General features: G+C 50.8%; 1 protein-coding gene across 17 annotated transcripts in view; it reads left to right on the forward strand.

The window, feature by feature from the left end:
• CDH23 (cadherin related 23) overlaps nt 1-13,497 on the forward strand; it is a 524,046-nt gene that overhangs the window by 355,491 nt on the left and 155,058 nt on the right. For 16 of the 17 annotated variants that reach the window (XR_010318119.1, XR_010318120.1, XM_064269675.1 and 13 more), the window contains 4 exons: nt 4,444-4,516; nt 5,727-5,843; nt 11,223-11,335; nt 12,462-12,569. Coding sequence is in view for 15 of the 17 variants with exons in the window: in XM_064269675.1 (XP_064125745.1) it covers nt 4,444-4,516; nt 5,727-5,843; nt 11,223-11,335; nt 12,462-12,569 (411 nt within the window). In the remaining 2 variants the exon portion in view is untranslated. Of the gene's footprint in view, nt 1-4,443; nt 4,517-5,726; nt 5,844-5,940; nt 11,156-11,222; nt 11,336-12,461; nt 12,570-13,497 lie in introns of those variants that run through there. The other variant, XM_064269686.1, reaches the window with a different exon arrangement.

The following is a 13,497-nucleotide window of genomic DNA, read 5'->3' on the forward strand; positions in this document are numbered from 1 at the left end:
AGCACTTTGCAACCAGCCAATATCCTGCTATGCTCTACAGTACTGAATTCCTCCTGTGTTCAAGGTGCAGTAGCCGGTCCTGGGTGGATACGAAGATGAATGTGAACCTGCTCTACCCCCAAGGAGACAATGTGAATGGAGGGAAGAGTGTGGCTTTGGAGCCATGTGGGTTTGAAACCTGGCTCTGCCATCCTCTGGCTGTGTGACCTGGGATTAGTTCTTATCCTCTCTGAGCCTCAGTTTCCTTACCTGCAAAATGGGGATAATCATGGCACCTGCTTCATGATAGTGTCATGAAGATTAAATGAGCTCATTCAGGTGGCACCTGGCACCGAGAAATGTTGGCCGTTGTTCCAGCTGACAGGACAAGACCCAGCTGTCTGTAGTGCAAATGGGAGTTGCAGAGTGTAGTCTGGGGCCAAGAAGGACCTTTTCCAGGTTTTAGGGAAGCGAACGAGGCAAAGGGTAGGGGAGGTTTAGGGAAGTAAGGTGAAGTGTCCTACACCGGCCCAGGGATGGGCAGGCCTAATTGGCCAAATAGAAATTAAAATGTGTTGAACTCCAGTGACATGCTGGGTGCTTTCACATTATGCAATCTCTTTCAGTCCCATTTTACAGATGAGGAAGCTGAGGCTCGGGGCAGGACATAGCTGGTCCATTGTCACCAGTGCCTTCATCGTTTACCAGCTAGTAAGTGGCAGCACTAGAATTTGAACCTCGACCAGTCTGGTTCCCGAGCTTACACTCTTCCCACCACATCCACAGGCCTGTAGCTTTGGAAATCCCTGTCTTCACAGGCTTGAGACCAGAACTTCTCAAACTTCCTTGTGCACCTGAATCACCTGGGGGAAATGACTAAAATGCAGATTCTCATGAGTACCTGTTCAATCTGTATGCTGAGCAAATACTCCGAAAAGCTGGACTATATGAAAAAGAACAGAGCATCAGGATTGGAGGAAGACTCATTGACAACCTGCGTTATGCAGATGACACAACCTTGCTTGCTGAAAGTGAAGAGGACTCGAAGCACTTATTGATGAAGATCAAAGACTACAGCCTCCAGTATGGAATATACCTCAACATAAAGAAAACAAAAATCCTCACAACTGGACCAATAAGCAACATCATGATAAATGGAGAAAAGATTGAAGTTGTCAAGGATTTCATTTTGCTTGGATCCACAATCAACAGCCATGGAAGCAGCAATCAAGAAATCAAAAGACACATTGCATTGGGCAAACTGGCTGCAAGACATCTTTTTAAAGTGTTTAAAAGGAAGATGTCACCTTGAAGACTAAGGTGCACCTGACCCAAGCCATGATGTTTCCATAGCCTCATATAATGTGAAAGCTGGACAATGACTACAGAAGACCGAAGAATTGACACCTTTGAATTGTGGTGTTGGCGAAGAATGTATCATGGGCTATCAAAAGAATTAACAAATCTGTTTTGGAAAAAGCACAGCCAGAATAATCCTCAGAAGCAAGAATGGCGAGACTACGTCTCACATACCTTGGACATGTTATCAGGATCAGTCCCTGGAGAAGGACATCATGCTTGGTAAAGTCGAGGGTCTGTGAAAAAGAGGAAGACCCCCAACCAGATGGTTTGACACAGTGGCTGTAACAATGGGCTCAAGCATAGCAACGATTGTGAGGATGGTGCAGGACTGGGCCATGTTTCATTCCATTGTGCACAGGGTCACTATGAGTCGGAACCACTCGACGACACCTAACAACAACACGCGGCGGGTCTGGAGTCGGGCTGAGATTCCACGTCTCCAGCCGGCTCCCAGGTGATAGTGACACTCTTTCAGTGGTCTACTCTTTGAGTGCCAAGGCCTTGGAAGATCTACTCCCATGGGATTTTGAATCTCAGAGATTGTCCCAAACCCTAGTCCCCTAATCAACCTGTGGCTCAGCTAAGGAAAGAACCCCTCTCTGAGGGTCCTTTTCCTAAGGGTGGAGCCCCAGCCCACCCTTAGCCCCGTAAATGGGTCCAGAGCAAAAGGAAGGCCCAGGGGCTGGACCTTTTACCCCCTGTGAATGAAAGAGAGTGGCAGGCTGGCCTCTGTCCCTGATACTAGGAAGCAGAGTCTCCATGAGCAGGGGCAGGTGGGAGGACTCCGCCCTGCCCTCCACCCATAAGCCAGGTCAGCCCAGTGGAAGGGGCACCATTTTCGAATTCACTCAAAGGTGCCCTGGCTCAGTAGAGGTCTCCAGCTTCCTTTCAGGTACCACCCGGCGGCAGAAGGGTCTGACAACAAAGACAGATACACCTTGTCTGTGAGTGAACACTGTCTCTCTAGTGGGGCATTTGGACAGTGTCTAAGGACCACACTTGAAAAGGTCACCGCCTTTGGGTCAATTTTGCACGTGGGTGATTTTTAAGTAGCTGTCACTTGGCCAAGCTGCCGCCTTCCTCCGCCAAAGGGATTTGCTTCTCAACTGAAAAAAAAAAAAAGCCAGCCAACGATGAAGAAGTTGATGGTGGCACGGGTTGGGGGTGGGGAGAGGTAGATCAAAGAGCTGGAGCTCTGGAAGGAAGGAAGGAGGAGGCAAGAGGGGCCAGGTGATTCCTTTTCATCCACTGCTTGTTGGTTTTTAATAAAGAAGTCAAACTTGGTTTGTAGATTTCCCATTAGGGGACAATAAGCTTTTGGAGCGGGAGCCGCTGAATTAGAACTAATAGCGAGTGCAGCGCCAGGATCCGGGGAAATATCACCGCTAATAAGTTTCTGCCTCGTGCTCTGTCACTGACATTCTCAGCGCCGTTTCGTGCAGTCAAGCAGAAGGTTTGAATATATATGTATATGGGCACCCGTGCCCACGCCACGGGCCAGGGCCAGGGCAGTGCCCAGGTGCAGGGTGGGGGCATTGGATGTCAGGTGAGTCCAGAGACCAACAGCTCTCAGAGGCTGGGGAGAAGGGCAGGATGATGTCAGCCAGGGTACAGTCCAGATCCAAAGGACAGATCAGGGAAGTGGGGGGAGCATTCTTTCCTGGCCAGTGCAATCCCAGCAGACAGATTCGCTAAAGCCCCAAGGGTGGGCAGCAGCCCTGGTCCCTCTATCTCTTTCATGTCACTCAGCCAGAAATGACTGCAGCTCAGAAGGGCTTCATACAGACATCTAGCCCTCAAAGAACTTTCAGTTTTATGGGGAGATGAGCCCTCAGAGAGTGAAGCCCGAAGAAACCCATACCAAACCCGTTGCTGTCAAGTCGATTCCAACTGTTGGAGACCCCATGAGTTACAGAGTAGAACTGAGCTCCATAGGGTTTTCTCAGCTGTAATCTCACGGAAGTAGATTGCCAGGTCTTTCTTCTGTGGTGCCACTGTGTGGGTTCAAGTGCCAACCTTTAAGTTAGAGTTAGAGTGCAAATTCCTTGTACCACCTAAGGACTGCAGCATAAAGACTGCCTGGGGGGTGGGTGCTGACTCAGGGTAACCCCTGAGCCACTGAGAAGCTGCCAAGCTGGCCGTGCAGGGAAGGGGAGAACTCTCTGAGTCATGTGGGCCAGCAGGCCTCCTGAAAGAGAGGAACAGGAAGATACTGGTTGAGTGATTACAGAAGGCCATTGGTGAGGATGAGAGCTTTAAAAGGTCGGGAAGCTTTTCCCTGATTGAAGAGGAGGGAGACAGGGTGCTGGAGGAAGAGTGGGAGCAGGAAGAGACAGCTGCTGCCCCTGGGACTGGTTCCCAGGGAAGGGGCCACCCCCACTGCCTGGTTCAGCCCCTCAGCCATGCCCCATGCCGACCACTGTCTGGGCACCTGGGCACCTGGTCACTGGGGGGTGAAGGCTGGACCAGAGACGGGATTGCTACAGAACTGGCAGGTGGTGGAGCTCTGGGCCAGGCTTTGGTCAGGGGGACAGAGGAGCCTCCTTGCTGTGTGTGAGGAGGGGGCTGGCTGTACCTGCGTGCAGCCAGCCCCAGGGGAGGAGTTGATGTCCCAGTAACTACTCCATCTGCCCACCCCTGCATTCTTCCGTATCTTCTGGATTTGGGTGCTCCTTTCTCCCTTAGTTTCTAGGAAGGCTACTAAAACTGTCTGTCATCATCTTGGCTGAGCTGCAAGGCCAGGTCCAAGAGACCATCCCTAAGGTGGGGGCTGATGAGCTAGGGTGGGAGTGCTGGAGCAGAGCCTGGAGCTCAGCTGGAAGCTAGGGCAAGGAGTGAGGCTGCACGGGGGTAAGGAGGACAGGAAGAACTAGGGGAGCTGGGAGTTGAAGGCAATTTCAGCTGCTTCCTCCTTCTTCTCCATCGCCCCTTCATGACCCTGTGTGTTTCCCAAGGCCTGCCCAGAGGGACACCTGACCCCCTGTGGCCCCCACCAGAGCTCCTTGGTGCCCGTGCCTATCCTGCCCCTTGGTACCAGCCTTGGACAGCTGACTGGCTTGCCTGCCTCTGTGGCTGCTACCAGCCTGTCTGTTTCCCTTCCAGGATGAGAATGACAACCCTCCCACCTTCAGCAAGCCTGCCTACTTCGTGTCCGTGGTGGAAAACATCATGGCAGGTACGGGCCTGGCAGGGAGGGCAGGAAGGCAGGAAGCCTGCCTTCATGGGGCACCTGTTGTGTGCAGATCTGACTTTGCACACAGGATGGAATTCAAAGAGGGCCTCAGTCTTCCTCGTGTCTGTTTCCTATGCCCACACTTCCTGTGGCAACTGAGGGGGACCTTTGGAGATGTCCAATTACCTGCCAGCCAGCAGCTATTTACAGAGTACCTACTATGTGCAGACACTCCTCTGGGCCTCTGGGCAGACCCTCAGCTTTTCCTTCTGGTCCATCTGCCCAGGATGCTGCCGGGAGGCCATAGTGGGTCCTTCCAGGCCTGGGCTTCACCAAGCTAGCAGCCCTTTCTTGGCCATGGCAGTGCTCCCTTCCCAAGGGAGGGCAGTTTCTGCCCCAAGCACTTTTCTTCCCACCCCCACCCAGGTAACATACACCCCACCCCGTCCAGAATCGACTACATAATTTGCAGGGCCCAGTGTAAAATGCATTGTGGGGCTCCTTGTTCAAAATCATAAAGAATTTCGAGACAACTGCAGAGCATGAACTCAAGCAGGGCCCTTCTAAGCATGGACCCCTGTGGACTGCTGCTTGGCCCTGCAGAGCAGGGACTCCAGCCTGGGTATAATGACTCTGTGAGTCTTTACCCCAATCAGCAGATGGGGTGGCAGGAAGGGACTGTGAGCCGGAAGCCCTGGAGGGCACGGCCTCAGGATGGGGAGAGGCTGAACCCCTGGATCCCCCGGAGGTGGAAATGGAAGGTTAAGGCCTTAACCAGACATTAAGGAGAAAATAAAAGCCCTTACAATTCTGTGGGTGAAGAAGATAAAATAAGACGGAAATTGAGTACAATAAATCTCAACGAATTTAATGTGGAGCTTCATTTCTTTTTGACTCAAAGTAAAAGCTGATAGTTTGAGTGTATTTAATGTGGTGGCCAGCCAGGGAAGGGTAGGGACAGGCAGCGGTGTGCTCGAGCCCTGTGTCACCTTCCCTGCCAGCCTTGTCCCCACACAGCCCAGGGATCTCGGCCACAGGAGCAGTGGTTGGACCCACTCCTATCCCTGGGATGTCCTGATGGGCAGGCTTCCTGCCTCCCTGAGGGCTGGTCACCAGGAGGGCAGTGCACATGTCCTCCCCTCTGGCCTGGGGCTGTGAGCCCAGGGTGAGCAGCTTTCCCCCCATCCCACCCCACCCCCTTGTCTCCCGGAAGGAGCCACGGTGCTGTTCCTGAATGCCACAGACCTGGACCGCTCCCGGGAGTACGGCCAAGAGTCAATCATCTACTCCTTGGAGGGCTCCTCCCAGTTTCGGATCAATGCCCGCTCAGGTGAGCCCACCTGGCCCCTTTCCTCTGTGCCCTTGCCTCCCCACCCCCAGCTCTGGGATCTGCATCTGGACCAGGGTCTCTTTCTTCCCTCTCACAGGAGGCCCTCAATGTGAGCAAACCAACTTTGAAGACCTGGCTTTATCTCTGAAATACTGTGTATGATAACTGGCTTTACAAAAAACAAGTCCACAGCATGAGTTTATCACTTAACGATTTCTTCCAATGGAAAGAGCCCTATAATGTTTAAAATGTGTTCTGTTTTACCGAGAGCTGTTTACACACCACTCTCCAGGGACACCTTTATTCAAACCTAAGTCTCCTCTTTTGTCAGCTGCCGACCTCATGCTCAGATCCCCGCTCCTCCTCCTAACACAGTTGTTGGCCTTGGGCAGGTTATACTCTGTGCCTCAGTTGCCTCACCTATAAAATGTTATTGTCGTTAGCTGCCATCTAGGAGACCCCCAACTCATGACGACTCAGTGCCCAAGGGGATTGGACCGTTGTGATCCACAGGGTTTTCATTAGCTGATTTTTCAGAAGTAGATTACCAGGCCTTTCTTCGTAGTCCATCTTAGTCTGGAAGTGCCGCTGAAACCGGTTCAACATCATAACAACCTGCAAGCCTCCACTGGCAGAGGGTGGTGGTCGCATGAAGTGCATAGGCCGGAAATCAAAGCTGAGTCTCCAGCATGAAAGGTGAAAATATTACCCCTGAACCACCGCTGCCCCCACCTGTGAAAGGAGGTTGATCATACTAGGGCTGTTGTGTCCATTAAATACACTTAGACTAATTCCTGGCATGTAATAAGTGTTAACAAAATTCAGTTATCATCATCACTATTACTCTCTTTTTGTCTTTTCACCAAGGGACCCCCAGCCCCAGCTCCCTGCTCAGCCCATGTAACTCTCTTCTTTTTCCTTCCTCTCTCTGTATACCTCCCTCTAGCTCTCTCTCTTTTTTGAGGCTGGGAGGGAAGAAGGGGGTACAGAAAAAAAGCAACACAAGATACCCGCAGGCTTTTCAGCAGAAGCTGGGAAGGAATATGAGGCACCTGTACACTCATGTATCTGGTCATGCCAAATCAATGGGGGCTGCTCTGTGCCAGGCTCTGTGCTGGGTGCTGGGGGTACAGGAAGGGATGAGATGTATCCCTGCCTTCATGGGGTTACAAGGCACACAAGGCATCCCACATCAAAGTACCCGTTTCTGTATCAGTTAAGGAAACTCTAGATGATAAAATAAGGATCCTTGGTGGCACAATGGTTAAGCAGTTGGCAGCTAACCAGAAGGTCAGTGGTTTGACCCCACCAGCCTCTCCACAGGGGAAAAGACCTGGCTGGCAATCTGTTCCTATAAAGATCTCAGCCTAGGAAACCCTATGGTGCAGTTCTACTCTGTCCTGTAGGGTCAATATGGATCAAAATCAACTCTACAGCATACAACAACAGATACTAAAAAGATAAACCCTGAAATCTCAGTGGTTTAACACAATAGAAATTTTAATTCAAACAGCAAAAAGTCCAGTGTGGGCGTTCAGTGGGCCGCCTTCTCTGTGATCATGCCGAGACCCAGGCTTCTGCCATGTTGTGGCTCCATGGTCATCACAGAAGGAAAACAAGCATGGAGTATCATGCAAGGAGGTCTCTGTGGGCCGGGGCTAGAAAGGACATAAGTTACTTCTGCCCAGTTTCCATTGGCCAAAACCAGGCAACAGCTCCACTGAGATGCGGGGAAGGCTGGGGGATGTAGTCCCTGGCCTGGAAGCCACTTTCCAGCACTTACCCTGGGAAGGGAGCATGATTCTTTGGTGGACATGGGCCATCTCTGCCACAGTTGGTTGGTGGCCCAGGATGGCAGGAGGTCTCCTGTGTTATCTACCCCTTGGTCCAAGTCTGCCTTCAGCCTCTCTTTCTTGGAAGCTTGGTGAGCAAGTGACTGGTGCTGATGTCAGTGATGTTTACAAAGACTGAAGAGAGGGATCCGTGACTGAGACTAGAAGGACCGTGGTGGTCATGGCCCCCAGACCTGTTGGCCCAGAACAGGAACCATTCCCGAAGCCAACTCTTCAGACATGGATTGGACTGGACAGTGGGTTGGAGAGGGATGCTGGTGAGGAGTGAGCTTCTTGGATCAGGTGGACACTTGAGACTATGTTGGCTTCTCCTGCCTGGAGAGGAGATGAGAGGGTGGAGAGGGTTAAAAGCTGACAAAATGGACACAAAAAGAGAGTGGTGGGATAGAGTGTCTCATTAGGGGGAGCGTAACTGGGAGTGTGTAGCAAGGTGTATATGGGTTTTTGTGTGAGAGACTGACTTGATCTGTAAACTTTCACTTAAAGCACAATAAAAATTATTAAAAAAGAGAGAGAGAGAGGGATCCAAGGCCTCTCCTTCTACTTCGGAAAAAAATGCTGTATGTCAGCCCTGCTCTCAGGAGCATCTGCCCTCAGTGAGCCTACATTTCCAAGGGGCTCAGAGTAACATCATTAGCTAATATTAACCAGGAAGTCCCTGGGTGGTGCAAATGGTTTACGCAGTCAGCTGCTAACCAAAAGGTTGGAGGTTTGAGTCCACCCAGAGGCACCTCAGAAGAAAGACCTGGCAATCTACTTCTAAAAAATCATCCATTACCCAAAGGACTAAAGGACCACATGAACCAGAGACCCTGTCAGCCTGAGACCAGAAGAACTAGATGGTGCCTGGCTACCACCAGTGACTGCCCTGACTCTCTTCAGAGAGCCCTGGACAGAACGAGAGAAAAGTGTGGAGCAGAAGTCAAATTCACGTAAAGAGACCAGACTTAATGGTCTGACAGAGACTAGAAGAACCCCTGAAATTATGGCCCCCAGACGTACTGTTAACCCAGAACAGACACCATTCCCAAAGCCTACTCTCCGGACAAAGATTAGACAGGACTATAAAACAAAAAATAATACATGTGAGGAATGTGCTTCTTGGTTGAATCAGATACCCAAGACCAAATGGGCAGCTCTTGTCCAAAAGCAGGATAAAAAGGCAGGAAGGGACAGGAACCGGTCGAATGGACACAGGAAACCCAGGGTGAAGAGGGGGAGTGTGCTGTCACATTCTGGGGATTGCAACTAATGTCACAAAACAATATTGTGTATAAATTTTTGTATGATAAATTAACTTGAGCTGTAAACTTTCACCTAAAGCACAATTTAAAAAAAAATCAGCTGTTAAAAACCCTATAGAGTGTGGTTCTAGTCTGACACACATGGGGTTACCATGAGTCAGAATCAACTTGATGCCAACTGGTTAATATTAACCAGGTGCTCAACATGAGCCAGGCGCTATTCTAAGTGCTTTGACCAGTATCTCATTTCACCCTCCCTGAAGCTCTGTGAGGAAACCTTGGTGGCATAGCGGTTAAGTGCTACGGCTGCTAACCAAAAGGTCTGCAGTTCAAATCTGCCAGGCACTCCTTGGAAACTCTATGGGGCAGTTCTACTCTGTCCTATAGGGTCGCTATGAGTCGTAATCGACTCGATGGCACTGGATTTGGTTTTTGGGGGGGAAGCCAGGCTCGGCCCAGTTCCCCCACCCGAATGCAATGCTGGGCACCTGACCTTTCAGCACCCCGCCTCTGCCTCCCTAGCCGGGGACTCCATCTCCCCCAGGGGCCTTAATGATGACATGGACATTTTCTTGCTACCTTTACCCTCCTTCAGCTCTAAAGGTGTAAGCCTTTTCCTCTGAGCTCCTTGGTCAAATTAGCCGGGTCTGCTCCGTAAAGGTGGCCTTAATTGGATCTAATTTCCCAGACAGGAGGAGCAATCTATCATGCCGATAAGTTCATGTTTAAAACTTTTTAGAAATTAATTTCTTCCTCGCCCTGCCAATTAATCGATGCCACCCTGGTAGGGAGCACGGCTCAGCGGGCAGACCTTTGCCAGTCTTCTGTTCCTAGTCTTAATACCTTAGCTGCCCCCTGGCCCCAAACAGGCCAGAGGACCGGCCAGTGTGCCAGGGAGGGAAGTGTCAGGGTGGGAGGGACACTAGGGACCATCTGGCCCATCTCCCTTGTTTTATGGTAGAAGAAACCAAGCACAGAGAATTGATGTGACTTGCCCCAGGTCACACAGCTCACTCAGGCAATGGGGATACAAAGATAAATAGCACATGATCCCTGCCTTTGGGGAACTTTCGGGCCATTGGAAGGAAACTAACATTTTGTGGGTGTTGGGAGCATCGCCTGCAATTGTTTAACCCTCACAACAGCTCTTCCTGGAAAGGATAATAACTTCCATTTTACAGATGAGAAAGCTGAGGCTTAAAGAATTTAAGTAACTTTCCCAAGACCAAACGTCTGGAAAGATCCATAATCAGAATTCACATCTGAATCTCGCTATCCTCAAAGGGTGGACACTTTGTCACAGCCCACATGAGATGGTAGATGGCCCGACCACCGGAACGTGATGAAACGGGCTTGTACTGGCTCATTAGAGCTAATTGTGCATACGCATCTCTCCCCAAGTCCATGTTCAATGCCATCAAGTTGGTAGTTTAAAGCAGGCCTTGGAGGAAGTATTTACACCATGGAAATTGGCAAAGGCCTTTTTTTTTTTCCTTTGGAGGGCCGGATGTTAAACATTTACCAGCACACCGCTGCTAGAGTGGCTTCCCTTTTTTAGTTATACCACAATACAAACAAACGCCAAAACAGGTGGACAAAAATGGTGGTGCATTTTAAATGATTATATTTAACAGAATAACTTGTTCACACACTAAAAAACACAAGGCAATACAATTGTGTTATGCACATGGCAATTCAGGAAATTATTTTAAAACTATTCGTTCTCGCTGTACTCCAGGTTGAACTGTCCAGTAATGAATCACAGACTGGAACCTGTGTGAAAAACTTGGTATTTTTCAGTCCTGTGGCTGTATCTCTGTGACTATCTGAATAAACAGTGTCAGGCGCTATTCTAAGCTTCCCATGACATTAACTAAAGAAATTCCCACAGCAGCGCTATGCGTAAGGTCCTATTATTATTCCCAAATGAGGAAACTGAGGCACAGAGGGTTTAAGTGACTATGAGGTAATGTCAAAAGTGCGAACGAGAGGTGCTTTGTGGCTATCAGTCTGAGTCCGATGGCCCTCCTGCCCTGCTCCGCAGCCTCCAGCCCCCCAAATCAGCCCAGGTTTTCCCAGGTCCGAAAAGACCTCTTCCTTGTGGGGTTCTATTGCCCAGCTCTGGGGTACTGGTTCCCAAGCCCCCCACCTCCCCGAGCGCTGTCTCTGTCTCCTTGTCTCCTGGTGCCTGTTGCACACATACACACACTGCCAGGCCACGGTGATGTGGTCAGCATCTCTCTCCCTCTGGCCCACCATTCACTCACTCCTCTCCCCTGCAGGGGAAATCACCACCACCTCCCTGCTCGACCGGGAGATGAAGGCTGAATACATCCTCATCGTGCGGGCAGTGGATGGGGGTGTGGCTCACAACCAGAAAACTGGCATCGTCACTGTGAGTGCCCCTTCCCATGTCCCCTGCTCCCCACTTTCCAGCCAGGTCGCTGCCCCCAGCTCATCTTAAGCGGCACCCCAAAACCCCTGGGCACCTGTGTCCTGAGACTTTGCGGGCCCTGTGGGATTGGAGGGAGGCAGGTCCCAGCCCGTCATCGGCCAGTGTATCCCTGGGGCCACCTCAGCTATGGGGAAGAAAGGGAAGAGACCAAAAGGCCAGCTGCACAGGTAGCAAACCCAAGGTTTACTCCCTGCCTTAGCACCTGCCAAGACACAGGAGAGGGTCTTCCCACCAGCAACAGCAGCTCAGAGCAGGAAGCAGGGCCCAGAGGGTCCCTGGGGACTTGTCTTCACCGCCCCTCGCCACCCCAACCCAGATGATGCTGAAATGTGATGCCTGGGTTTCCCATCCCTGAACCAGTAGGACAATGAAGACCCAGAACCCCCACCCAAGGCCTGTTACTCCCCCAAAGGTGCTGCTGAGAGTAGAAAGCTAAAGGAAGGCAGTTGGGGGCCTTAAATGAGCTCTTGGCTGCAGGAGAGAAGAGCCTCCATGGAGAGGAAGCTCCAGCCACCTCCCCTCCTGTTCCCCATTTGCTTTCTCTAGCTCTCCCTGGCGACCCCTCTAAACCTCTCCCCATGGCCCTCGCCCCACCCACAGAGCTGCCCCCTTCCTTGCCCAGCCAGAGGGGCTGGGGTTGGTGCCCCTTGGCCAGGGACTTGCAGAAAAGTCCCCGGTACCCTATTCAGTCACAGGAGGCCCCTGCTAATAGGAATCAGAGCTCTATAAATAATTTACCTGGGCAGCAAGTGAGCAGGGAAATTGCTTAGCTTGTAGCTGAGACTGGGAAGCTCAAGGGATTCTATCAGATCCCCCACCTGTCAGTCACCTTCAGCCGAGACCAAGGATTTCAGGGGTCACCTCGTCCATCCCCCTGTCTCCTAATGAGTCACCTCCCTCCTGTCCTTGAAAATCCAGGCCCTGCTCCAAAGCCCCCAGAGTGGTGGAGCCAGTGGAATTAATCTCATGGTGCTCCGTGGGCTTCTGAGTGTTGTTACACCTGGTAGGTCCTGCTCTTGCCCATCTCAGTGAGGTGTGCTCCACGGCACCCCTTGTGGCTTCACAGGTAAACATCACTCTCCTGGACATCAATGACAACCACCCCACCTGGAAGGATGCTCCCTACTACATCAACCTGGTGGAGATGACCCCGCCAGACTCTGATGTGACCACGGTAGGTGGTGGGATGGTAGAACTGCCAAGACTGCCCTTCCAAGGGTGTTTTCCATTTCCATCATGAGCCCCCAGCCCAAGGACATCACTAGGGTTGGTGTCACTGAGTATGATGACTCATGGTGTCACCCCCCATGCTAAATACCATAGTATTGTGCTAAAACACCAGGAAATTTGACAAAATCCAAAAAACACCAGCAGCAACAAAAACAGGCATGCTTGTAGTGTGCAGACAAAACCACGTGATTCAAAGTGTGGTTGTAATTGAGTAATAACGACAGCTCTGACCAGAGCACATTAACTACATTAGAAGGTGCAAAAAGTAAATTAGCATAGTGTATTCTCACTAACGACAACAAAATAAATAAAATTTAGGGAAAAAGTGAATTTGCATAAAGTTTTAACCTTGTAGGTATATTGATACGTGTAAGCTGGGCTTATGAAAAAATTTTTGTTGCTATAACTAGCTAACTACCTAAAAAAAAAACCAAGCCTGTTGGCATTGGGTCGATTCTGGCCCAGAGCCACCCTAGAGGACAGAGTAGAACTTCCCCATAGTGTTTCCAAGGAGCAGCTGGTGGGTTTGAATTGCCGACCTTTTGGTTGGCAGCAGTATCACTGAACCGCTACCCCACCAGGGCTCCATAACTAACTACAGGAGTATTTTTATTAAAAATAGTAAATTTCTGCTGAACCACTGCACAGAAATTTTTGTAGACAGCCATTTCAGTGTCACCCCCTCTGACAAGAGTCACCTGGTATGGTCCGCACCCCCTTTGTGACACCACTGCCCTGGCCTGCCCAGGTGGGGTGGATGGTCTTTATGTTCTGTCTGCTGACTCTTTGAGCAGAGTTCTGGAAGCCGTCCTTGCAGGGTTAAAGGAGGCAGAGGCCGGCAGAAGCCCTCACCCAGCCCCTGGTGGCAGTGG

Source organism: Loxodonta africana, chromosome 16 (genome assembly GCF_030014295.1).
Source record: "Loxodonta africana isolate mLoxAfr1 chromosome 16, mLoxAfr1.hap2, whole genome shotgun sequence".
In the NCBI taxonomy this organism is placed as follows: Eukaryota; Metazoa; Chordata; class Mammalia; order Proboscidea; family Elephantidae; genus Loxodonta; species Loxodonta africana.